Source organism: Heloderma suspectum, chromosome 2 (genome assembly GCF_057233095.1).
Source record: "Heloderma suspectum isolate Gila_16-S chromosome 2, 16-S_ref, whole genome shotgun sequence".
In the NCBI taxonomy this organism is placed as follows: Eukaryota; Metazoa; Chordata; class Lepidosauria; order Squamata; family Helodermatidae; genus Heloderma; species Heloderma suspectum.
This window is the reverse complement of record NC_139459.1, coordinates 17,449,734-17,476,088: the sequence shown is the minus strand read 5'-3', so window position 1 is coordinate 17,476,088 and position 26,355 is coordinate 17,449,734. Positions and strand designations below refer to the sequence as shown.

The 26,355-nt window shown below is 46.9% G+C and overlaps 1 protein-coding gene across 2 annotated transcripts in view; it reads right to left on the bottom strand.

Moving 5' to 3' along the window:
* The window catches only part of MAPK4 (mitogen-activated protein kinase 4), a 104,199-nt gene that overhangs the window by 44,857 nt on the left and 32,987 nt on the right, over window positions 1-26,355 (bottom strand). For both annotated transcript variants that reach the window (XM_084832022.1, XM_084832021.1), the window contains one exon: window positions 2,560-3,910. In XM_084832022.1, coding sequence (XP_084688148.1) covers window positions 2,560-3,105 — 546 coding nt within the window. In that variant the 5' untranslated portion in view covers window positions 3,106-3,910. The remainder of the gene's footprint in view (window positions 1-2,559; window positions 3,911-26,355) is intronic.

The following is a 26,355-nucleotide window of genomic DNA, read 5'->3' as shown; positions in this document are numbered from 1 at the left end:
ACACTCAACCCATATGGGAAAGTCAGCAGCCAGCAGAAAAACACTGCCTCGTTTTCTGATGCTTCAAATGCTGGAGCGCAGTTACCCAAAAATAAACACTGCCCCTTTAAGAATGCTGGGTTTTACATGGTTTTCTGACTAACTTTCCATAAGCAGGAGACTGGTATCTCCAAGAATTAGGGGCCGGGGTGGGGGATCTCTCTTATTATTCATGTTAGACAAAAATCCCAAATAAACTACTTGCGGCCGGGGGGCGGGGGGAGAAATGCCACAGCAAAATTTCTGAACATACTTTAAATTCCTCCTTCTGTCCATCTGTTCCTTTTATCTGGGGAAATCACGCATGTGAGCTGAACCCATGCTTAGGACACAGCTCTATTTGATGGGGTTGGGTGGTCAAAGTTTTCCGTTACAGGGCATTTTTTCTGCAGAGGCTTTCGCAGTGGAATTTTCCATGCTGCAGGTAAAACAGTCCCAATTCTCTCTCCTTCTTACTGCTAAGTTAGGCGAATGCTATGATATGCTGTTCTTGAGGAAAGGGGCACAGGATCAGGTGTAAATGTCTTTGTTGCAATCCAGCAAAACAGACTGCAATCCTATGCACACTTACATGGGAGCAAGTCCCATTGAATTCTGTGGATCTCAGGAAACATGCTTATGAACCACTTCCTGCAGTCCAATTCTATACGTGCTTACTCAGAAGAAAACCCTAATTCTAGAGAACTGACAACCAAGTTTTTACTTCATTTATTTATTTAAAAGTATTTTTAGAGCTATGCCCTCACAGAGCGATGTACAACAGGAGTGTGACAAGGTACAGTAGAAAGCAGTATGTGTAAAACAGAAACGTACGCAGTACTTGATAAAGGTGGTCTGCACAAGCAAGTGACTCATGGTCTCAATTAAGAGCAGCACTGAAAAGGAAGGTCCAACGTCTATCTCAATGCAAGTACAGAAGGGGGATTGGTGTAAGTCCATTTGGGAATTTCACAGTTAGGGATGGACACCCCCCACCCCTGATCTTGCTAGGCGCCCACACAGCCCCTGTCTCCACTCACATGCTGCTGGACTCACGCTCACCCCCACCCCCCGCGCTAACTAAGCTGTCGATACTCACCTGGGAGACGTCGGCGAGCACCATTTTATGGGAAAAAATAGATATGCGCATCTTTTGCAAGCACCATTTTTTCATAAAATGGTGCTCACGATGCTCGCCGACAGCTCCCAGGTGAGTACGGGCGGCTCAGTGTATTTGTGGCAGGGAGCGAGTGGGGGCAGGGGCTCGGTGAGCATGGCTCAGTGGCACGGGCAGGGGGGAGTCCGTTGGACTCCATGACCCAACTGGGTGCCCGCACCATCCCTATCCACAGTGTTGGGGCCACCACCAAGAAAGTCGTGTCTCATGTGCACACCAACATTACAGATCTTATTGGCAGGCACTCAAGAAGAATCCCAGAGGAAGACCTTTGTGTATGGACAGGCCTGTATGGATTGAGAGGTACTTCAGATAACCTGGTCCTCAAGCTGTTCAGGGCTTTAAAATTTAAGACCAGCATTTTCAATTCGGTCCAGAGACTTACCAGTAGCCAATGTAGTTGGTGAAAAATCAGAGTTATGTTTTCTGACTTTCCAGCCTCCACCATCATCTGGGCAACTACATTTTGCTCCAAATGTAGCTTTTGAACCAGTGGTTAGGGATGTATGAACCCCCCCACTGTCTGGCCTGGGGGTGCGGGTCCATGGAGGGGCAATTCAGGCTGCTCAGGGCCACACAGAATCCCCCAGAGCCCAGCCTTGTCCACCAGAGTTGGTGAAGCAGGTCTCTGGCTCCCTATAAGACGTGATACGCTAACAGCGGCTGCCATTAGCCTATTGCGGGAAGAATACAGCCGTAAATGGCGTATTGTATGCCAGCGGTCCCCAACCTTTTTGGCACCAGGGACCAGTTTCGTGGAAGAAAATTTTTCCACGGACTGGGGGGGATGGTTAAATGTAAGCGCATTACATTTATTCTGTACTTTATTTCTATTATTATTATTACTACCTCTCTGCCACCCCCCAAAATCCCCCCGGGATGGAACCTACCTGGTGGCAGCTGGTCCGGGTCCGTCCGCTGCTGTCCACCCGCTGCGCCCGGACTGCGGATGCAAATGGCGTCCAGCATAGCCGACGCCATTTGCATGCATGTTCTTCAAGTAATAGGCTACGTAAATCTTTATGTAGCCTACTACTGAAAAGAACAGGGACACAAATGGCACCCGCTAGTCTTCAGGGACAGAATTGTTCTCCAGGTCTGAGGCTCTGCACCCCTGCTATGCCTATTTACCAAGGCATGAGCTCAAATGAACTCAATGGGACTTTGCTCTGAGTAGACATGTACAGGATTGCTCTCTAAATGTGCCCGTAATATATGTAACACAGTGCCTTTGTGTTTGGATCATTGGTTTGAACTAATCTCACAAAGCCTAAGAGTGATTTGAGGTGGGAAATCTGACTTGAGATGCCCCAGTCTATGGAAACCAATATGAATGAGGTAGGAAAACAAATGTAGGGACATACCTTGTGCGAGTAATGTTGGTCCACAACCCTTGCTAGTCCAAAGTCACCAATCTTCAAGACCAAATCCTCTGTGTTAATGAAGATGTTGGCAGGCTTTAGGTCCCTATGCAACACATTGGCTGAATGGATGTATTTCAAGCCTCTGAGCAGCTGGTACATGAAAAGTTTGGCATGTTCCTCGGAGAGTGGTCCCTGCTCCAACAGACGGGCCAAGTCGGTCTCCATATATTCCTGGATGACATACACCATGTTAAATTTGAAGAGGTTCCCTTGAAGATCTGCTCCTTTAGGCCCCAATACCTCGTAGACTTTCACAATGTTGTCATGGTCCAGCCGGCGGATTATCTTAATCTCCCGGAAGGCATGTTTCATGCTCTGTGCATCACTGATGGTGATCTTCTTCACAGCCACCTTGCGGCAGCTTTTGCTGTCAACTGCCGACAAGACAAGCCCATTCACACCAAAGCCCAAGGGCCTAAAGTTGATGAAACGGCAGCCCAGGTCATAACCGTATATGCTCGCAATGTACTCACACTTCTCCGCCATGGTGAGCTCAACTCCCTCTTTGTCCCTCTAATAAAAATCCAACAGAGGAACCTCCAAATCACCAATGTGGCTTGAAATAAAACAGCCCAACGTGTTCATGAACGAAAAACTGTTGGTTTCCTTGCTTGGAGCCCATAGTTCCAAAGGAGAAGACTCAAATGCTCAAAGGTGTGAAAAGAGATACAAGCACATAGAGTTGATTCAAAAATACTTTCCTAAACAAGCTTGCAAACTTAAAACATTGACTCATTCGTTTGGGCAAGGGCATAGGGGAGACAAATAAAAAAATCACAGATGGACCGTACTTTAGTAAAATGATCTAGTGAAGGTTTTTGCTGCAATATGCTGATAGACTAATAGGCTCATAGAGTTTTTAAAATCATCCTTATTTCTTTTGCTTCTAAGAGTATGAAACATCAATGTGTAAACCCAAGAGCACTTAAAACTATGTTTGTTCCCAAGGCATGGACCTTTTGCCACAGATGTTGGAAGTCAACATTTATATCAGATATGGGCTTAGTCATTGTTCACTTAGCATTTTTCTGTGTGAGGCCAATAGTTCCATGAGCCTTTGGTGAATTTTCTGCCACACGTTGTTAAACACAGGGCCAGTTTGCCATTCCATCATCAGAAGATGTGTTAAGGGGCAGAGGTGTTTTTCGAACAAATGTTGTTCCTTGTCAACTGAGCTCAATGCCACAAATTTCCATACTCAAACTCTTCCCACTTCTCTACTTCCTTTGTTTTTGGACATTTGCATCATTTGGTCTTTATAGCATCCATCTTCTCCTCATAGCCCTTCCTCCTGCAAGGAAAAGGAAACATAAGGGATTAATTTGATAATGTAATTCCTTTTATTTAAATCATTTCTTCCTAACATGCCTGAAAAAACAAATGGAAAATATAAATGATAACCTTTTGAGAAACTCAAGACTTTTCCTCACTAAAAAGACACATCACCTCTTGGCTTTCTCTGCTCGCCACACCAACTCCTTGACTATGATCATACAATAATGAAACCATTTGCCTATATAAAAGCCCACACCCAATCTTTTGTCAGACTCAAACATGACAAAGAAATAGACTTCAGAGCAGAGCTATGCAGATTCGAAGGGATGGGTGGGCAGGGAGACTAGGCAGAGTAAAGCAGCAGCCTCGGGGAGCTGATTTGGGGTGTCATGAAAGGCAGCAAATTGCTTGTTGTTGTTGTTGTTGTCATTGTTGCCCGGGAGAGGGGCTTGTGGGATTTTCTGCCTCAAGTGTCAAAATAGCTTGATAGAGGTCCCAGCTTGGGAAAGGCTGATCTAGGCCGACTAATAACACCAAGCCTAAAAAGTCTGCCCACAAGTTAATATTGCTGGGATGTCTTTGCGAATTGTACAACACTGCAGTCCACACATAGCAGTGTGAGAGTCGAAGGGCTGAAAGTTACCTAGCTGAACAGGAGGCTGGCCAACTAGCGTAGGCAAAGGAACACGCCGCTACAGTAAGAAGGAAGAAGAGGGGGGAGGCAGCAGCTATAAAACTGGCACCGCTTGCTCACTCACTTCTTCACCCACCCACTGCTGGATCCAGGTTTTGGAGGGCCTTTGGGCAAGACACCCTCAATGGCTCTCCTCCCTCAGAGAGTCTGCCTTCTCACCTCCATTGTCACCAGCTGCTATTGCTTCTCATCTTCTTTCTCATCATTGCTACCACTTGCTTGCTCAACAAGCAGAGAGCCAGGGAACAAGCGGGCAGGGGCATCTCCTGCTCATCCTTCTCACCAGCACCATTGTCTGGGCCTGAGCGAGAGGCAGGTGAATGAGCAGGTTGCAATGGGGAAGAGAACGAGCAACTCCAGAGCGCTCTGGTCAGTGGGCCCCTGGGGTATGAGCCCTTGGCAGATGCCCAAAGATGCCTACCCTTTACACCAGCCGTGGACTCACCCGTCCTCTCTCTCTGGGTAGTCGTGGGGATTGGATCCAAAAGAAGAGGATGGGAGAGCGAATGAATGGGTGGGTGGATGGGTAGTGATGGCAAGAGCTGCATGAGGCCTTGGCAGGTACGAGCAAAGGGCTGGATGTGCCCGATCTCGGCTGATCTCAGAAGCTAAGCAGGATCAGCCCTGGTTAGTACTTGGATGGGAGACCTCCTGGGAATCAGGCTTCCTGCACTGAGCAGGGGGTTGGCCTTGATGGTCTTGTAGGCCAATTCCAACCCTATGATTCTATGTCTATGACCAACCTGGTGAAGACCCTTTGACACACCTTCAGAGAGAGGTCTGTCCTCTGTTAAGGAGGAGGACACATGGCCAACCTACTTAGGAGGCGCTGGCATTCTCTCTTTATTCAGGCTGCACAGAGGTGTTCCTTTGAATTATACAAGAGATACATTAAATAATTGAAACGGAGGCATTTTTTGCAGATTCTGGTAGAAAATGAATCATGCTACTTAACGTTTGTTTTTATTTTTAAAATTGCAAAGTGCTGCGATCTGAGATTTGTGTATGCATGTGGGGTATGTGCCAAGGGCATGTCTTCCAGCTCCTGAGAGCACTGAGCTGCTTTGAATGTATGGAAACAAGACACAGGTTTCACCTTTCTCATTAAGGGTGTTCATTAAGCAACCCCGCCCCCCACAAAAATCCACATCCTTTCTAGAGCTTCCTGCTTTCGGTTTCTTTGCAGGATTAGGAAGGGCTCCTTTACACAGCAGCGACGTGGTTTGAACTGAGGGAGTGCTGTCCTCCCTCCCTGGCATGTGCGCAAGTGTTTTTGTAGCTTCACTTCTGCTGTACTGTTTTCTCGCAGCCCCCAGGAAACCTCTGACTTACTTCTGAGTAGACATAAAATGTAAGATTGTGCTGTAAGGCTGCAACCCTTGGCACACTTACTTGGGAGTAAGCTGCATTGAACTCAATGGGACTTACTTCCGAGTAGACATAAGATCACCCTGTAAGTCTGCAACCCTCGGCACACTTACTTGGGAGTAAGCCCCACTGAACTTAATAGGGTGCTCTGAAACAACAGAGGATGTTGCTTCTGAGCTTGGTTGGGTGGGGGATCAGATGTGTCTACCTTCGTTGCAGGGAGGCATTTTACCCTCTTCTCCCTCCAACTGAGAAATGCAGAGGCAGGAGATGCAATTGGCAGGTGATTCTTGCCCTTGCTCCTGTCAAATCTCATCCTGACCATGCCCCCAATGACTGAAAACAAACGCCCACAGCAGGCAGACACAGCAGTTTCTTCCGCTATGGGAGAATTTCACATGGAGGTCATGGCGCTCCTGTTCCATGGGCTGGGAAAAATAAATTTTTTGCATTTGGGGAAAACACGGGATAGGCTGGGGGAAATGGCAGGAGACGCCCTGGAGGGTAACGGCATCATCTAAAGAGCCCACAAACTTCCAAGAGAGCCATCTCAACAGCAGGATAAAAGCTCTGTGTGATGAACCCCCAAGACTTCAATCCTGCATAGTTATGTGTGGATAAGTCCCATAACTATTAGCGGAACATATCCTTGCTGGACTGACTGATACAACCCTTCTTCACTATGCTCCATCCCAAGCCGGTTTCGGAACAACTTGCTAATAACAAGCAGAAGGTGACACTGAAATGCAGGTGATACAAAGTGGAGAAAAATCCATCATGGCTGAACCGGAACAGGAACCGCATTACATGACATGCTGATTCAACTCTTTATGTGCTTTCCCACAGCTCTGCCACCAAGTTGTTTCAGTGTGTATGTTCTACTCAAGTGAAGGCAACTGGAAATCTGCCTCCAATAAAGATCTTGCATTTCTGAAATGCTGGCTGATCACAGGCTATATTTAACAACCGACTCCTGTGCCAAATGAACAGAGGCCAACAGTGGGGTGAAAAAAACGCAACAGTTATTTAGCAGTAGAAAGCAGGACTGCAATGGAGACATGCTGGGCACAGTCTCCAGTTCTTAGGCAGCACATCAGCCCTCACGCCAATGTGCTTCATGTGTTCCAGCGGGTTGGACATCCCGACAGTGTCTCACTTCTCCTTAAGTGCTGCTAGCATTGCAAAACAAGCCTGCGCAAAGGAAGTAAAAACTCCTATACCTTTCATATATTTTGGCAGATGCAGCTTCTCAGACAGGAGCAAGACAAGCCACACTATGGTGAAATGTTCTCTTCCAAACAGCCACTTAAAGGTACAGGGGATGTGACCTTCATGTGTGGGCCACCCTGCAAGTGGGAAAGGGAATGGGTCATGCATGGTATCAAAACAGGGGAAATACTCTGGCAGAGTCTCCCTAGTGGATTGGATGTCAGATGTTGAACCCATGAGCCAGACTTAGAGATGTGAAGGCTGAGGGAGGAAAATTGGGGGGGGGGGGAGGATAGAAAAATTCAGTGGGGGAAGGATATTTCCAAATTTCCAAAACAAAATCCCTAGAAAAACCTGGGAAAATTGTTTTTTCCCCCAAAACATTCACAGTTTTTTTTCCATTACACACACACACACACACAAACACACACCATTTTTTCTGGTTTTCTGCTCTCTAAGCCAGATCTTTGATTACAAGACTGTAGTGCTTGCATTCTAGTCAGGCAACAGTTTAGCTTTAAAGCCACTGTGACATGAGGGTAGTAAGCTAAGACTCCACGTCCCACACCACAAAATGGCCTGCTCACGCCTCGGTTTGCTTCCAGAATTGGCAGTGGGGGCTTAACACCAGTCAAAGGGCCAAAGTTAGCACAAAAGACACCATTTGGATGCCAACTCCCATCGTCCCTGACCATGCTAGCTGGCTGATGGGAGTTATAGTTCAGAAGAGCTGGCGGCCGCGAGGTTGGGGAAGGCCTTTTTTTCCATTCATGAATAGAAAAGAAACATCTCAGGATGCTGAAACAAAGATGTTATTTGTAAAGAAGTCCAGCGTGTTTCAGCCTATTTGTATTTTAAGGCCTTCTTCAGGGGGTTATAAAAACATCTGGAGAAATTCTTATAATAAATATCTCCTACTAAAATTCACTGGCAACTCTGAAATAAGCAATGACAGAAACTGCTGGCCAGTGTTTCATGGAGGCAACGGTCCATTTCCTAGACATGAACCCAGCAAATGATCTCCTTTCCACATTTTCACACTTCCAGACAGCTCTACAATTACAGGTAAGATTTATGTTTACAGACATGGTTTCATCGCAAGCAGATTTAACTAAGGAAGGTTTGACTACATTTTAAATCTCCTGTCTTCCTTGCCTGTAGACTGCTGTGGTGAAATTGCCATAGAGGTTCAAACCCCTAATGCAGCCTTCCCTTACCTGGTGCCTTTCAGATGTGTTGTACTGCAATTCCCATCATTCTCAGCCAGCATGGCCATTGGCAGATCTATCTAATGGGCTGCTTTTCGTCTAGCTTTTTCAAAGGGTGTCTGACCTAATACATTGCTGGCATAATCGGGCAGAGTTTCCACTGAATTCAAGATCTGGCAGTAAATCATCCAAAACACGACACTCAGCTTTCCTCTTGGCTGCAAGCCTGCAGGCTCTGGCAGGGAAGTCAACCCATTACGTCGTGCAGATAAGCCATTTATGAAAAGACAGGCTGGATCTGATGCGTGTTTGCCAAGAAAACTAAAGGGAAACCGAGACAGGACTGCTAATGAGGTCACAGCTGATGGCTTTGCAAGAAGGGATTCTGGGAAGAGAGCCTTTTGCTTAGACCTCTGAGCTTCCATCGCACGAAAGCCGGGGTGGATATTCTCTTGAATGTAACAGGGCATAAGCAGCCATTTGCAAGAAACATTGGGTAAAGAGAGGTGGGTGTTTTAACACCCAAAACATTGTACATGGAATTCTGCAACGCATATAAATTGTACAAATTAACCTAATGTTTATGTAGATTTCTCAGGTTTACTTGGTTTCTGCTAATAATGGCCAAACACAAAGAGCTTACTGATGCCTGACTCCAGACTACTGGAAGCTTTTCTGAGCCCCAGGCCACTTCTGATATTTTGTCAGGCATTGCCCATACACTTTCAAGCCTATCTTTATAATCATAAGTTCTAGAAACCTGGCTTTTTAAATGAAAGCTGCAATCCTCAAGATGCTTCTGAACCCAAGACCAAATAGGCTGCCTGTGACTGTGCTTGCACAGATGGAATACACACAGTTCTTGGTAAGAATCAAGGGTTGCCTTGAGATTGCAGACAGAAGGACTGAGGCCAAGATATATCGGGGCCACCTAAGTAAGTCTGTGCCCTGTTTAAACTAGGGACTTCTGGTGCACCATTCAGGCTCTGAAGCACCACACTACATCTATGTTCACAGTTCACTCAATGGTATGGAAGCCTAATTCACATGTATCTGAGGAGCAAATTAGACATGATGGTCACCTGTCAGGGATGCTGCAGTTGCATCTTGCATTATAGATCCTGCATTGATTAAGGCTGGACTAGGTAACATCCAAGGTCTCTTCAAACTCTATGATTCCATAAGACCCATGTGTCAGAAGTGGGTCATTATCAACTAGGGATGAGTGAATGAGCGATGTTCAAGATCACTAGGATTCTCTGAACATCATCTCGCCACTCATCTCATGCCTGATTCCCATTTGTGTTTGCGATCACTACTCATTTTGCACAAGCAGGAATCTTGCGCAAATCAAGCAGTCACCAAATGGGAGATTTGCGCAAATCTCCCCAAATTTGTGCAAATGTCCTCCAAAGATAAAAGTGGGGCTGATTCAATCTACTGAGGAAATTTGCGTACATTAGGAAATTTGTGCAAAGTGAACTGGGAATCAGGAGCGTGTGTTCGACAATTTGTGAATATTTTTGGCAGACACATGCTCGCACTTGCACTTGGAGCTTCAAACAGGGCATGCTCACATGTTTGCAAGCAAAGGCAAAATTCTCACATATCCCTGCTATCCACTCAGGGCCTTCTCAGTGGTGGCCCTCCATCTGTGGAACAAGATTCCTGATGAGGTCCGCCTGGCACCATCCTTATTATCTTTTCGGCTCCAGGTTAAGACCTATCTCTTTTCCCGGGCATTTGGCAGCACATGATGAGTTTTAATTGGCCCTGGATGTGTCTTTAGTTATGACTGACAGGTCAAAGTTGTTTTAGTTATATGTTGTTTGTGTATATTGTCTGTGTGCTTTTATGTAAATTACTTTTAAACTTTTTATATTGTATTTAATGTTTTAACTTCTGTAAACCGCCCAGAGAGATTTGGCTATGGGGTGGTATAGAAATGCAATACAGACATAAAAAGGTAAAGGTGTCCCCAACCAGTCGTGTCCGACTCTAGGGTGTGGTGCTCATCTCCATTTCTAAGCTGAAGAGCCAGCGCTGTCCGAAGACGCTTCCGTGGTCATGTGGCCGGCATGACTGAACACCGAGGTGCACAGAACGCTGTTATCTTTTCCGCCGAAGCGGTACCTATTTATCTACTTGCAATTTCTTGCTTTCAAACTGCTAGGTTGGCAGGAGCCGGGACTGAAGACGGGAGCTCACTCCGTCACGCGGCACTCAGGTCTCGAACTGCTGTCCTGCCAACCTTCCAGTCTGCAGTTCAGCGTCTTAACCACTAAGCCACCGTGGCCCCAATACAGACATACGTACACACAAAAATAAATAAATAAATACTGCCTATAAACCAGGGGCAAGAGGGAAGTTCTGAAACTTTCCCCTGCCCATCTGTTCCCCCACAGCCACTTCTCCTCACAGGATTTTCTCCCAATGGGACTTGCCTTTGGTCTCAGAGGCCTGCTGGCATTAAAAACAAATGACCAGGGAGGAGCAGTTTCAGGTGGGAAAATTTAGGAAGGTTTCAGAAACCCTCCCCCCCAATCCTGCCTGCTCATACAGCACTGTAAATCCCACCCACTGCTTTCTATGAAATAAGCACCACCCACATTTTGCATCATCCTGCCAGTTTAGTTTGCCCAGAGAGAACCCCCCAAAAATACACACAAGGAAAAAATGGCTATCCCCTCTGTCATGCAAAGCAGTATGTGAAAATAGAAAATGCCTTTTTAATTACATCTTTAGTCCAGACAAAACTCAAGGTACATAAAAGAGATGAAGCTACGCAGGTTTGGCCTTCTACAAGGCCTGGCTAGAAAACCCACCTAGGACGCATGTGTAAACTACCCTGACTCTGCGCTTCTTGGAGAAAGACTGGGTTACATGTGCAATTAACAAAGGGTGCAATCCTATGCATGTTTGGACAGAAAAAAGTCCTACAATTCCTTGCTGGGAGTTGCAGGACATTTTTTCTGTCCAAACATGCATAGGATTGCACCCTAAATCAGTCCTGAAGCAAAGCTTGCCTTGAAATAAATCTGTTGGAAAATCTGCTCCACTTGTTTTATCACTGACGTTTTGGCACAATTACTAGATTGTGTATATCACACCCACCCACACAGAGAGTGTGCGGTACAAATTAAATTGGTTAAGAGCTGCTTTCAGCAGCAACAGCAGCAGCTTTGCTGGGAAAATGTCCTTTATCAGACTTACAAATATTTCTACAAATGGCCACGATCTCACAAAACCTTTTCAAAGCATCACACGTCGTGGTGGTTTGAAATCTCCTGAATGCAAGGTTAGGAAATATCCATTCTTGTTCATCTTCTTTAAATGACTGGCTGCTTCAATGAAACAATACCTTTTAATACACACACACACATACACAGCCTCTGCTCCATTTCCAGTTTGATCCCAACAGTGGGTTTATGAAATACATGAAGCCCCTGACGGAAAATATAGCTAGAACCAAAAGTGTTCCACTTCTTTATTATTCATTCATAAAATGACTTGTTTGAAGCTGGGTTATCGACTTTTGTATTCTCAGTGCTCACTCTTTTCTGTGGGAGAAGTACAGAAGGACGTAGGATGAGCCCTGCTGGATCAGTAGCCAACCAGCTGCATTTGGTACACTTTTGGTTCTAGCTTTCTCATCACTGCTACCATGTGCTTGCTTGACAGGCAGAAAGCAGTAGGCACCACCACCATGGTCTTGGCCAGAGCGAGATGCAGGTGAACAAGCAGATTACAACGGTGAAGAGGAGCTATTCCAGGGGGCTCTTGTCAATGGGCCCCTGCTGAAGTGTGGGCCCATGGCAGGTGCCCAACCATGCCTACCCTTGATGCCATCCCTGCTTTGGGAAGGTCCCCAAGCAAGATCTGAGTGCAATCACACCCTTCTGTTCATGTTCCCCAGCAACTGGTATTCAGAGGCCCAGTGCCTCTGATACTGAAGACAACCTATAGCCATGAGGACTAGCAGCTTTTATATCTGATTGTCATTTTAATTTTGTTGGCATTTTTTTTGTTTAATATGCTTGACAGTTTTTGTTGGGATTTTATTTGTGTTTTTGTGTTGTTGTTATTATGTTTTGTACATCACCTAGAAAAATTAATTTACAAAGTGTTTTAATAAACAAACAAACAAACAAACAAAATAGCCTTACCTTCCTAAAAAAGAAATGTTTTGCTGGAATGGCTTCTCATGTTCTAGTAGCCCCCACCCATCCCACTTAAGCCACACACACTTAGCATGATCCTGGACCCTGTCTCCATGACAATGGAAGGAGAAGCGAAGGGAGGCTTTCCCAGAGTTTTTCAAGGAATCAGTTTCGGTGTGTTTTGGTCCACACAGGACTCCATGAGCAAGTGCACCAGCCCAGTATAAGTCGCTTCACAGAACATACTTCTGGGTGGGGTGGGGGGACTGAAGTAAACATCATCAGACTGGCAAGGGCTGCTCAACCAATAGGAAAGCCTCGCCACCCCCCCCCATCCAGGCTCTCCTTTTTCTTTCACCTGATACTCCTGTAAAGTGATGGATGGAAGCTTAGCCTCATTGACCGCAATGGGAGTTACTTCTGAGGAGTCCCAATTGTTTTTTATTTCTCCCCCTCTAAAACCACTATCTCACTTCGTCACTATCGCGGGATAGCGCTAATGCGCAATAGTGGCATAGTGAGACATAGGGGACATAGCTGTTCCTAGACAAATGTGTGATAGTGACCTAATCACATTAAAAAACCCCTTGTAGGTGTGATTTTTTCAACATTCCTTTCTGGATGGGTGATTTCTTTCATGTCTCTATGCCTCTATCACCCATTTGCTCTATCACGCATTTGCCCTATCACGTGATAGCGCAGTTGCGTGATAGAGCTATCGAGAACTTGCGTGATAGAACAAATGTGTGATCGGGGTATAGAGACTAGGGATGTACGAAAGTTACTTACCGTTTCGCGGATCTGTTTCGCGGTGGGGGGGGAGGCGCTCCATCCCTCCCCCCGGAATCCTCGACGGGGGGAGGAACTCCGTCCCTCCCCCCGGAGTCCTGCCCGGCCAGCTCCGCTCCGCAGAGATTCCGCAGAGCCACCAGCCAGCTCCGCCAGCAGCTGGACATCCGACTGCTGGGTAGCAGGGACGCAAATGGCAGCTGCCGTAGTCACCGCCGTTTGTGTCCCTGTATTCAACCGTGATAGGCTACGTAAAGATTTACGTAGCCTATCACGTCTGGGTAAAAAAAAAAACGTGTACGCAAATGGTGGCGGCTACGGCGGCTGCCATTTGCGTTCCTTATTTTTCGCCGTCTTAGTCTACGTAAATATTTACGTAGACGATTACGGCGAAAATAAAGGGGAACGCAAATAGCGTAGTGGGCGCTAATTGCATTCCTTTTTGATTTGCCGTTTTAGCCTACATAAATATTTATGTAGACTAAGACGGCTAAAAATAAGGAACGCAAATGGTGGCTGCCGTAGCCGCCATTTGCGTATGTGTTTTTTTTTTTAACCCAGACGTGATAGGCTACGTAAGTCTTTACGTAGCCTATCACGTCTATGTAAAAAAAAAGACCAGACTGCAAATGGCGGCGGCAGCGGCCAGTCAGAAGACCAGCTGCCACCACCACAGCTGCTGCTGGAGCCGCCGCTGTCTGGAACATCCGCCCCAGGTAAGTCTCGTCCTGGGGGGGTGGCAGGCCATTCCGCCACGGATTTCGGGGGGCCGAATGTCAGTGCATTCAGCCTCACTGAAATCCGTGGCGGAATTCTCCGCCATCCCTAATAGAGACATGAAATAAATCACCAATCCAGAGAGGAAGAAGTTAAAGAAATCACACCTACAAATGGGTTTTCAATGTAATTATGTCACTATCACGCATTTGTCCAGCAATAGCTATGCCCCTGAACAGTGGCATAGTGAGGTAGTGAGATAGGGGATATAGGTATTGCTGGACAAATGCGAGATAGAGACATACTGAGATAGAGACATAGGAGGGAGGTGTAGGTACTGCCGACAAAAGCGCTATTTTGTTTAATGCTTTCATTTTTTAAAGGAAGTTAGAGGCTGCCTGGAGCACACCTATACTTTGCGGGGATGGCCACCAGAGTTTAGTGGCAGGCAAGGTGAAGTAAATGTCATGAGGCAGCGCAGAACTCTGACGGCCAGCCCTGAAATGGCGGAAACAGCGGGTAAACACAGGTGGGAAAACACTGGGGAAACGCCCCTTGACTGGGATCAGTGAGGTGAAAGGCATACCCTTGGGCAGGGCTATCATGCTGGAGTAAATGCTGAGGGTGGTGCGCACCACAACAGAAGCAGACAAGCCGAATTAAGGAAAACAATCGGAGTAAAAGCAGTCTCAGAAGAACCAGTTTTTCGGCACAAAACCCTGGAGTGGCTGCGAGATGGCCATGATGTCATGATCCCGAATGATGTCCAAACGCAGCCAGCTCAGAGTAAGTCGCTGGTGTAGACAACCCCCTGGCCAATGAAAGGAAATAATATTATGTTTGGCAAGCAAAGGGAAGCAGAAATGTCCCTTTGTTTCCCATCATAAGTGAACTGAGTAGTGAGAGCATGGTGGATTCTTTCTCATGGACTAGAATCCTAGAATCATAGGATAGTAGGGTTGGAAGGGGCCTACAAGACCATCGAGTCTAACCCCCAGCTCAATGCAGGAATCCAAGTCAGAGCATCCCCGACAGATGGCTGTCCAGCCTCGTCTTGAATACCTCCAGTGTGGGAGAGCCCACCACCTCCCTCGGTAATTGGTTCCATTGTCATATTGCTCTTACAGTCAGGAAGTTTTTCCTGATGTTCAGCCAGAATCTGGTTTCCTGTCACTTGAGCCCATTCTTCCGTGTCCTGCACTCTGGGATGATCAAGAAGAGATCCTGGCCTTCCACTCTGTGACAACCTTTCAAGTACTTGAACAGTGCTATCATATCTCCCCTCAGTCTTCTCTTCTCAAGGCTAAACATGCCCAGTTCTTTCAGTCTCTCCTCATAGGGCTTTGTTTCCAGTCCCTTGATCATCTTTGTTGCCCTCCTCTGAACCCTTTCCAGCTTGTCTGCATCCTTCTTAAAGTATGGTCCCAGAACTGGACACAGTACTCCAGTTGAGGCCAAGGCAAGTGCTGAGTAGAAGGGGACTAGTACTTCCCAAGATTTGGAAGCTATGCTTCTATTAATGCAGCCCAAAAGAGCATTGGCCTTTTTTGCAGCCACATCACATTGCTGGCTCATATTCAGCTTGTGATCTACAACAGTTCCAAGATCCTTCTCGCTTGTAGTGTTGTTGAGCCACGTATCCCTCACCTTATAACTGTGCATTTGGTTTCTTTTTGCTTTATCATCTGTTCCAGAATTTTCCCTGGGATTGATGTCAGACTGACTCGTCTGTAGTTCCCAGGTTCCTCCTTTTTACCCTTTTTGAAGATAGGGACAACATTAGCCCTCCTCCAGTCATCTGGCACTTCCCCCGTCCTCCATGATTTCTCAAAGAGAATAGACAGCGGTTCTGAGAGTTCTTCTGCCAGTTCCTTTATTACTCTAGGATGCAGTTCATCTGGCCCTGGAGATTTGAACTCATTCAAAGTAATTAGGTGTTCCTTGACCATATGCCTATCGATCTCAAGCTGCAATCCTGCCCCTTCAGCCTGCACTTCGCTGAGGTACAGGCTGAAGGGTCACGGGGTCACGGGGTCGCCAGGGGGGTCACGGACCCTCTTTTGGGAGAAGACTGAGCCAAAGTAGAAATTGAGCACTTCTGCCTTTTTCTTTGTCATCTGTTATCATTTTGCCATCCTTATTTCATAGCTGAACCACCATTTCTTTCCTCTGTCTTTTACTATGCATGTAGCTGAAGAAAGCTTTTTTGTTGCTTTTAGCATCCTCGCTAACCCCAGCTCATTCTCAGCTTTAGCCTTCCTGACGCCATCCCTGCAATTCTGTGCTATTTGCCTGTTCTCTTCCTTTGTTGCTTGGCCTTCCTTCCACTTCCTATATGTGTCCTTTTTTGTTTTCAGGTCATCACTAATCTTTTTGTGAAGCCACATTGGCTTCTTCTGTTGTCTTCCTCCTTTTTTTCTTGTTGGAATTGTTTGTAATTGTGCCTTGAGAATTTCCTTTTTTAAAAAACCCCACCCATCTTGGACTCCTTTTCTCGTTAGAGTCGCTTGCCATGGGACCTTACTTATCATTGTTCTGAGTTTATTATAATCGGCTTTCCTAAAATCCAGGATACACGTTTGGCTACACTCGGCTTTTGCTTCCCTTAGAACCAAGAACTCAAGTACAACATGGTCCCTTTCCCGCAGAGTTCCTGTAACGGCTACTTTACCCACTAAGTCATCTCTGTTGGTTAGGATCAAGTCAAGGATAGCCGATCTTCTAGTTCCTACCTCTGCTTTCTGTAGGAGAAAGTTATCTTCCACACAAGTCAGGAATTTCCTCGAGGGGCCATGTTTTGCAGAATTTGTCTCCCAACAAATATTGGGGAAATTGAAGTCCCCCATTACTACTGCATCATGCTTCCTTGAAACATTGCCTATTTGCTTTTCAAAAGTTTCATCCTCATCTTGTCCTTGATTGGGTGGCCGGTAGTAGACTCCGACCATCATGTTCCTTTTATTCTCTGCTGCATTTATTTTAATCCAGATACTCTCAGTGGGGCTACCAAGCTCATCCTCCTATATTCTGTGCAGAGATAAGTATTTTTAACATATAGTGCAACCCCACCTCCCTTTCTGTTCCTCGCCTTCTTTTTGAATAAGTTATATCAACAATTGACTGGAATACTTCAATTGCTGTATTCCACTCATGAGAGTCATCCCACCAAGTCTCAGTTATATCTATCAAGTCATAATTTCCCTCCTGTATTAAGAGTTCAAGTTCATTCTGTTTGTTTCCCATACTCTGGGCATTAGTATACAGACGTCGATGGTGTGGCTTTCTTCCTACATGTTTGTGAAGACTATTATTGGACGCTATTAGAGCTGTTCCCTCTGTTGTGGTGCATGAGCCTTCGTCTATTGTTACCCCCAACTTTACATCTCCCTTCCCCGTAGGATTCAGTTTAAAGCCCTTCTAATAAAGTTCTTCATGCTGTGGCCAAACACATTCTTCCCAGCCTTCGTGAGGTGCAACCCATCCCTAGCCAACAGCCCATCTTCCAGGAAGTATAGCCCGTGGTCCCAGAATCCAAATCTCTCTCGTCAGCACCACCTTCATAGCCAGTCATTCACCCGGAGTATTTTTCGTTCCCTTTCTATCCCTCTTCTAACTACTGGAAGGATGGATGAGAAAACTATCTGGGCCCCAAAGTTCTTGAGTTTCCTTTCCAAAGCTTCAAAATCTGACATGATTTCTTCATAGCTCTGTTTGGCGGTATCATTTGTTCCCACATGGATGAGAAGAAAGGGAAATCTGTCAGTGGGCTTTATGAGTGCAGGCAACCCTTCAGTCACGTCTCTAATCTGTCCTCCCGGGAGACAGCATACCTGGCGAGTCCACGGGTCATCGCGACATATTTGGGTTTCGATCCCACGCAGCAAGGAGTCTCCCACTATTACTACTCTTCTCTTCGTGTAGCTGTAGGCCTTGGTTTCATCGCCTCTGCTTCGCTGACCTTCAGCGGCCCTCTTGCTCGCTCTCATGACGGTTCCCCTGTAATTCTTCCTCTGCAGGCTGTCCTCCAGTCTCATCCTCAAGTACCTGGAAACAGTTCCCTAGTTCCACTGCCTCCACTGGTGCTGAGTGTCTTCTAGCTCTTCTGCTCCTAACTGTCACCCTTTTCCAAGGAGTATCCTCTACTTCATTTTTCCTCAGCTCAGCAGTTTCCTCTTCTGCCTCAGCTTGCTGTTGCTCTTCTAGCTTCTGTTCTTCACTTTGCTGCTGTAGTTCCACCGTTCTGTCCTAGAACTCTTCATGTTCTCTTATTCCCTGGAGGGTCGACACTCGCCGCTCCAGTCCTCTTACTTTTTCTTCCAGCAGCGTGATCAACTTGCACTTGTTGCAGGTGTAGGCCATGTTGTTCTCAGGCAAGAAAACAAACATGGCACACACCTTGCAGGTCACCACCACTGGAGAGTCTTGTCCTTCCATAGTCTCTTTTCCCTTTTTGTGTCTAGCTTCCTGGTTGTTCTAGAATAGCCTGTGCCTGGTCCTCTACTCACTGCAGGTTAAAAACTGAGTCCCACTGGTATGGAAGTGTGTGTAACAAGACAAATAAAGTTTTAAATGTTAGGGGCCTCCCCCTTAGCCTCCCCTGCCGAACTCCCCTGACCAACTCCTGTTTGCTCCCCCTGTTCGCTCGCTCTGATCACTCGCCCTCTGGAAGCTTGCTTGCTTCTGTGGTCCCTAGACCAGCTGGAGCAGCTTCCTCTGCTCTGCTCAGCTGGGAGGCAGGAAACAGACTGAAGCTTCCTGCCCACTCAGTTGCTGGGAGTACTCAGGCCACACACCCCCAATTAACTGAAGCTCTCAGGGGCACCTGGTGAGCTCACAGCCACTCAGCAGGAAATGGACAGCCCTCTGAGCTTCCTCCAGCTTCCTCCAGCCCACTTATCTCTTTGCCTTTGTCTCCTTTGTCTCTTCTGCCACTGCCACTAGAAGAGTGAAAAGGTAGGAGGAGAACATTCATGTGTATGATGACCTCTGCATTTTCTTGTTTTTCTCTGCAGATTTGCAGCTACCTTCTGGAAGTCTGTAATGCAGCTGCTTCACTCTGCCTAATGGTAGGGCTGGCTCTCCTGGGTACCATACACTTTGACTTGGGAATAGGGGCACTATTTGCTATTCCGCCTCAGGCAGCAAAATGTCTTGGACAGGCCCTGTAAAGTCTTGTTCCCTTTGCCTTCCTACCCATCCTGAACAACTTTTCTCTCCAGAAAACACTTTGAAACATGTTTCTATGGTAACTAAATGGCACTGTTATTAAGAATACCACAACAAATGCTAAGTTTATAATATTTTCTCCCCTACATAATAAATGTAGCATTTGATATTGCTTGTTGCTTTCTCAAAGTCTGGTCCAACATACTTCTGAAGCCCAATACAAACAAGGTGAAAAAGTCAAATTTTTCAAAAGAGAATTCTCTGCTTGAACTAGAGCAAAGCAAATACACATGGTGAGGAATAAAACCCAGACTGGAAAATCAGCCATAACATCAGTCATTGAGGGCTCAACAAGGTGATGTTAGCAAACAGCCTTTCTTGGATCGATTTCCTTCAGGCATGGGAAGGAGAACCTGCGAGGATCTGCTTATGTGGTATGCAGCGGCGCTGCTAGGCCCATATGTATATCAAAGTGGAGAAGGAGTGAGTGGGAAGCGGCAGGCAGTGGGAAGCCTCAAAGCAGAACCAGCACCGCCTCCAAAATCCAACAAGCTTGGGACTGCTTCACACATTACCAGGAAAGAACGTGCCAGGGGCAGGTTGAGCTATCTGCAGCTGTTCCCGAACCCAGACCTGGTGTGCACTTTTCCCCCAGCCCAGCATCTCTGTGGTCAGTTGGTGAAGCTGGAAGTACAGCATCAGTCTTTTTGTGGAAAGGCGGGGTTTAAATCAAATAAATAAATATGTAGGAAATGGAAGTAAAAGCTTCCAAGCTCCTCCTCCTCCTCGTGGCCGCACCAGAGGAAGAGAGGGCAAATCATGAGCCCAAGGCTCTTCCACATAATGCTAAACTGAGTTCCATTTTCCTTTTGCTACTTTTGGAATCTAGAAGGAGTGGAGGGAGCAGGTAAGAGGATGATGTCAGGGTGGAAACTGAGCCGATAGAACCCCAGAGCAGTTCTGATTCTGAGGAGGAGCAGCAATCCGTGGGAGTGGAGCCCACTCATCCCTCACAGGCACAGCAGCTGGCAGAGATTCCTCCTGCCGGCATTCCTGAGATAGATAGTGACCCTGGCAGCAAGAGAGTGCGGGAGGGGGGCTTGCTAGACGCTCGATGCAGACGCAGGGAGCGACAAGCGATGGAGGGCGCGGAAAGGAGGCGTAGCGCCCGTTTGGCACACAAGCAACGGCCGCCTCCCGTGGACCCAAGGGAAAGAGGGAGGATCTCTCCCTAGTCCATAAGTTCAGGGTCTTCAAGTGACTCTCCTTCAAATGGGGATCAACTGCCTACTTGGCGCATAGGCCACTCTGCTGTTCCTTGCTTAGTCGCTGGTGATTAGCATGTGAAAGAGTCATTAAGTTGTAAAAGTATTAAAGCTTTGAAAAGAATCCTTTCATCTGTGGCTATTGGAGTCTACTGAAAGAGGCCGCTAGGGCGCCTCCTGACAGATGAAAATGCTGCTATAGCTGCCTGACCACACAACCTACCGTTGCCTTTCTAAAAGCTAGATTCTGTTGCTGCTGAAGACCAATCAACTAAGCCTTCCCCAGCCTATTGCCCTCCTGATGTCTAGGACTACAACTCCCATCAGCCATAGCCAGTTGAAGGGATAAGCCAGTCCTGCAGGCTTCTGTGGCCACAGCGAACTGTACTGCCTTCCATTCTAGGTTTCAAACCAGGCTGAGGGGGAACTTGAATACCAGAAAGATTAAGACAGAGTGCAATTAATCAATCAACTTCAGAGCCTCAGGTTTAGAAAATCCTCCATCTCAGATGACGTAACCACTAACCACATGACTGAGAGCCAATCTGTGTGTTCAGAAGGTGTGTGGCACAGTCTTCCTGGGATACAGCAAGCTCTTTCATGTTAAAAAAAAGCAACAATAATTCCCTGTACGTGCAAAACTAGCATGTCAGGAAGAAGGCAAGCTAGGATCCATCTTCCTGACATACTAGCTTTCCCCAGGCAAGAAGGGTCTGTTTTGTTTTTTATGTGGGGAAATACTCTATCATGCAATGCCCCACCTGCATTCCGAATTGGTACAGTCCAGAAGAACTGTACTCCAGTGCCTTCCTTTATCTGACTATGCATAATCGCTCCAAGACCATTTTGTTTGGGTAGCACACAACAAAAAGTACAGGGAAGCTGTGAAAAGCACAAGCACGTCTTCCATGCGGCCCGCCCGTAAGTAACATCATCGGGGAGCGGGCCACATAGCCTATGCCAAGGCCAAGAGTGGGAAAAGTGGAGAAGAGCTGAATTGCTTAAGTGCCTTCAACTGCGAAAAGAAGCTCCTCGCCGATGTACCCGTAATTAACTTAAAAGGCTCCCTATCAATCAATAGGAGCCCAATGTGACCTCTTCACTTGCAGCCAGAACAAGGGAAGTAATGCTCACAAGCTATTTATGGCAGACTTCTCTTGGCCGTAAAAATAGGCCATATCGCATGAGGAGCAGAGTACTCCGAGAAAGGGGTTTGGGAAGGGGGGGGGTCTCTTGGGCAACTGTAACAGCAAGATCAATCCAATCAATTGCAACTTAGATAGACTGCACGTACAAATCACCATTTGCAAAATGTCACGAAGGGTAAGTGGATCCTGACCTCTGTTCGAGGCAGGCATCTAGATTTGCCAAGGGGCTGGTTGTTTCTCAGTATCCACTGAAACTTTGTCAATATGCCATGTACCAGAGTGACAAACAGGCACAGTGCAAGCAGCCAAGCAGAACAGGAAGAACCAATAATTTAGCCTCTTTCCTGGTGCCAGGAAGCTGGCACACAGAGTCAGACAGTTGGTCCATCCAGCTCAGTGTTGTTTCTGATGGGTGGCCACTCTCCACGGTCTCAGGCAAGGGTGTCCCCCAGCCCTGATACCCACACTCCCTTGCATGCTGAAGGGACTGAACATGGGCTATAGCCCATCCCTTCAAACGTGGCCGTGATATTAAAATGCAGCAGGTTTTACAGCAGCCCAAGAGGAGAAAGGGAAGCGCAGCTTGGACACTGCTCAATGCAGCTCTGACAGCAAACCCCAGTTGAGTTGCATGCTGGGAACATGGTGACTCTTGGCTCCTCCTCCCTGGTCCTCCTCCCTGGTATTGCTGCTGTCCATTCACTTGCCCTGTTCCTCTGGACCCAATGAATGCCACTGCCCAGAGGGAGAGGGCAGGGTGTGCACAGGCTGCTGCACACTCTCCTTGCTCCCGTCCCTGGCACTTTTCACTCACTCGGAGAGGACAAATGGGTAGGCAACAGCAGCAAGGAGGAAGAGGGGGCTCAGAGGGTTCTGTGGGCTTTGCAGTGGGCCCCTGGATGGGGTGTTGGCCTCAGCAGATGCCCAACGATGCCAACCGGTTCGCCTTGTTATGGACTGAACAAGTCGGCTCAGTGACAAAAGCCATGGACAGAAACTTTGAGCTGCTAATGCAAACAGAGAGAAGCCAGCTGTCTTCTCCTGCAGAGAAGTCAGAGAGTCTATGACTTGATAGGTATAACTGAGACTAGGTGGGATGACTCTCATGACTGGAATACAGCAATTGAAGGATATAACTTGTTCAAAAGGAACAGGAGGAACAGAAAGGGAGGTGGGGTTGCACTGTATGTGAAAAATACATATCTCTGCACAGAAATACAGGAGGATGAGCTTGGTAGCCCCATCGAGAGCATCTGGATTAAAATAAATGGAGCAAAGAATAAAAGGAACCTGGTGGTCGGAGTCTACTACCAGCCACCCAATCAAGGAGAAGACAAGGATGAAACTTTTGAAAAGCAAATAGCCGATGTTTTAAGGAAGCATGATGTAGTAGTAATGGGGGACTTCAATTTCCCCAATATTTGTTGGGAGACAAATTCTGCAAAACATGGCCCCTCCAGGAAATTCCTGACTTGTGTGGCGGATAACTTCCTCCTACAGAAAGTAAAGGAAGGAACTAGAGGATCAGCTATCCTTGACTTGATCCTAACCAACAGAGATGACTTAGTGGATAAAGTAGCAGTTACAGGAACTCTGGGGGAAAGCAACCATGTTGCACTTGAGTTCTTGGTTCTAAGGGAAGCAAAAGCCAAGTGTAGTCAAACACGTACCCTGGATTTTAGGAAAGCTGACTTTAATAAACTCAGAACAATGATAGTAAGGTCCCATGACAAGCAACTCTAACGAGAAAAGGAGTCCAAGATGGGTGGGAGCTTTTAAAAAAGGAAATTCTTAAGGCACAATCACAAACAATTCCAACAAGAAGAAAAGGTGGAAGACAACAGAAGAAGCCAATGTGGCTTCACAAAAAGCTAAGAGATGACCTGAAAACAAAAAAGGACACATATAGGAAGTAGAAAGAAGGGCAAGTAACAAAGGAAGAGTACAGGCAGGTAGCACAGAATTGCAGGGATGGCGTCAGGAAGGCTAAAGCTGAGAACGAGCTGAGGTTAGCGAGGGATGCTAAAAACAACAAAAAGGCTTTCTTCAGCTACGTGCATAGTAAAAGGCAGAGGAAAGAAATGGTGGTTCAGCTATTAAGTAAGGATGGCAAAATGATAACAGATGACAAAGAAAAGGCAGAGGTGCTCAATTCCTACTTTGGCTCAGTCTTCTCCCAAAAGGGGGTCTATGACCCCCCTGGCAAAGGCGAAGTGCAGGCTGAAGGGGCAGGATTGCAGCTTGAGATCGACAGGCATATGGTCAAGGAACACCTCATTACTTTGAATGAGTTCAAATCTCCAGGGCCAGATGAACTGCATCCTAGAGTAATAAAGGAACTGGCAGAAGAACTCTCAGAACCGCTGTCTATTCTCTTTGAGAAATCATGGAGGACGGGGGAGGTGCCAGATGACTGGAGGAGGGCTAATGTTGTCCCTATCTTCAAAAAGGGCAAAAAGGAGGAACCTGGGAACTACAGACCAGTCAGTCTGACATCAATCCCAGGGAAAATTCTGGAACAGATGATAAAGCAATCCATCTGGAAGCACCTTGAAAACAATGCCATGATTACTCGAAGCCAACATGGATTTGTCAAAAACAAATCCTGCCAGACAAATCTGATCTCATTTTTTGATGAATTAACCTCCCTTGTAGACCGTGGGAATGCTGTAGACATCATATACCTCGACTTCAGCAAAGCTTTCGACAAAGTGCCCCATGATCTCCTGATGAGCAAACTAGCTCAAAGTGGGCTAGATGAAACAACGATCCGGTGGATCCACAGTTGGCTACAGAATCGGACTCAAAGAGTGCTTATCAATGGGACCTTCTCAAACTGGGGAGAGGTAACGAGTGGGGTACCGCAGGGCTCAGTCCTGGGCCCAGTGCTCTTCAACATTTGTATTAATGACTTGGAGGAGGAGGTGCAGGGAATGCTGATCAAATTTGCAGATGACACAAAATTGGGCGGGATAGCTAATACTTTGGAAGACAGAAACAAAATTCAAAGTGATCTGGATAGACTGGAGCGCTGGGCAGAAAACAACAGAATGACATTTCATACGGATAAATGCCAAGTTCTGCACCTAGGAAAAAGAAACCAAATGCACAGTTATAAGATGAGGGATACGTGGCTCAACAACACTACAAGCGAGAAGGATCTTGGAATGGTTGTCGATCACAAGCTGAATATGAGCCAACAATGTGATGTGGCTGCAAAAAAGGCAAATGCTATTTTGGGCTGCATTAATAGAAGCATAGCTTCCAAATCCCAGGAAGTCCTAGTTCCCCTCTACTCAGCACTGGTTAGGCTTCATCTGGAGTACTGTGTCCAGTTCTGGGCACCACACTTTAAGAAGGATGCAGACAAACTGGAGAGGGTTCAGAGGAGGGCAACAAAGATGATCAGGGGACTGGAAACAAAGCCCTATGAAGAGAGAACTGAAAAAACTGGGCATGTTTAGCCTTGAGAAGAGAAGACTGAGGGGAGATATGATAGCACTGTTCAAGTACTTGAAAGGTTGTCACACAGTGGAAGGCCAGGATCTCTTCTTGATCACCCCAGAGTGCAGGACACGGAAGAATGGGCTCAAGTTACAGGAAGCCAGATTCCGGCTGAACATCAGGAAAAACTTCCTGACTGTAAGAGCAATATGACAATGGAACCAATTACCGAGGGAGGTGGTGGGCTCTCCCACACTGGAGGTATTCAAGACGAGGCTGGACAGCCATCTGTCAGGGATGCTCTGACTTGGATTCCTGCATTGAGCAGGGGGTTGGACTCGATGGCCTTGTAGGCCCCTTCCAACCCTACTATTCTATGATTCTATGAGAACCTGCTAAACTCTGGCCCTGTCCACTCTCCATTATTTAATGAAATGTCTGTCTTTAGAAAACCTTCATCATGCCTCTCCTTCAGCAAAAAACCAAGACTTTAGAAGCCCACACTCATGGAGATAGGGGGAGCTGAGACTCATCATAGGAACATAGGAATTTACCTTTGCGCAATCACCGCAGCTCACAGTGGCTTGTTTAAGCCACAATGGGTTGTGTGCATGCTAGCAGCCATTTTGAATATTCAAGCCGTGGTGGGTGGTCACCATGGCTTATCGTGTCATCCGAACCCTACAAGGGTAGGTTCTTGCCATGGTTAACAAACCACCCACAGCCCTAGAACAGCCCATGGCTTTTGCCGAGTCAGATTATTGGTCCATCTAGTTCCAGTGTTGTCTACTTCAGCCTTCCCCGATGGAGGGCCCAATCCTATGGGGATAGTCGGACTACTCCGAACTTGGAGGCGACCGACTATCCAATGAGGGGTGGGGGGAGCGCAGAGGGGATCTTCTCCTCCATGCTCCGACTGTCCTGCATTTGCAGCTAGATGGCCGATTTCGGCTGTCTAGCTGGGGCGCCTCAGAGTGGCGGGTGGTAGGCCAGATGGCACATAATAAGTGTCATAACGGCACTTCCGCCATCCCTTCCCCACCCTGCCCCCAGGAACGCCCCTTTTTCCTCCGCTTCGCACTGCTCTTATGAGTGTGGAGCCAGGGACAAACTTCGCCAACTATGAGGCAGCAGGGGAGATGGCACGGAGGTGGTTTTCTGGGAGCTTACCTCAGAGTGCTGGCTTCCAAGCTTGGTTCCCAGAAAACAAAAAATCCTATGACTGTCTAGTCACTGTCTAGCGGCCATAGGATTGCGCCCGTAATTCAGTTTTAAAATCTAACTTGATTTTAG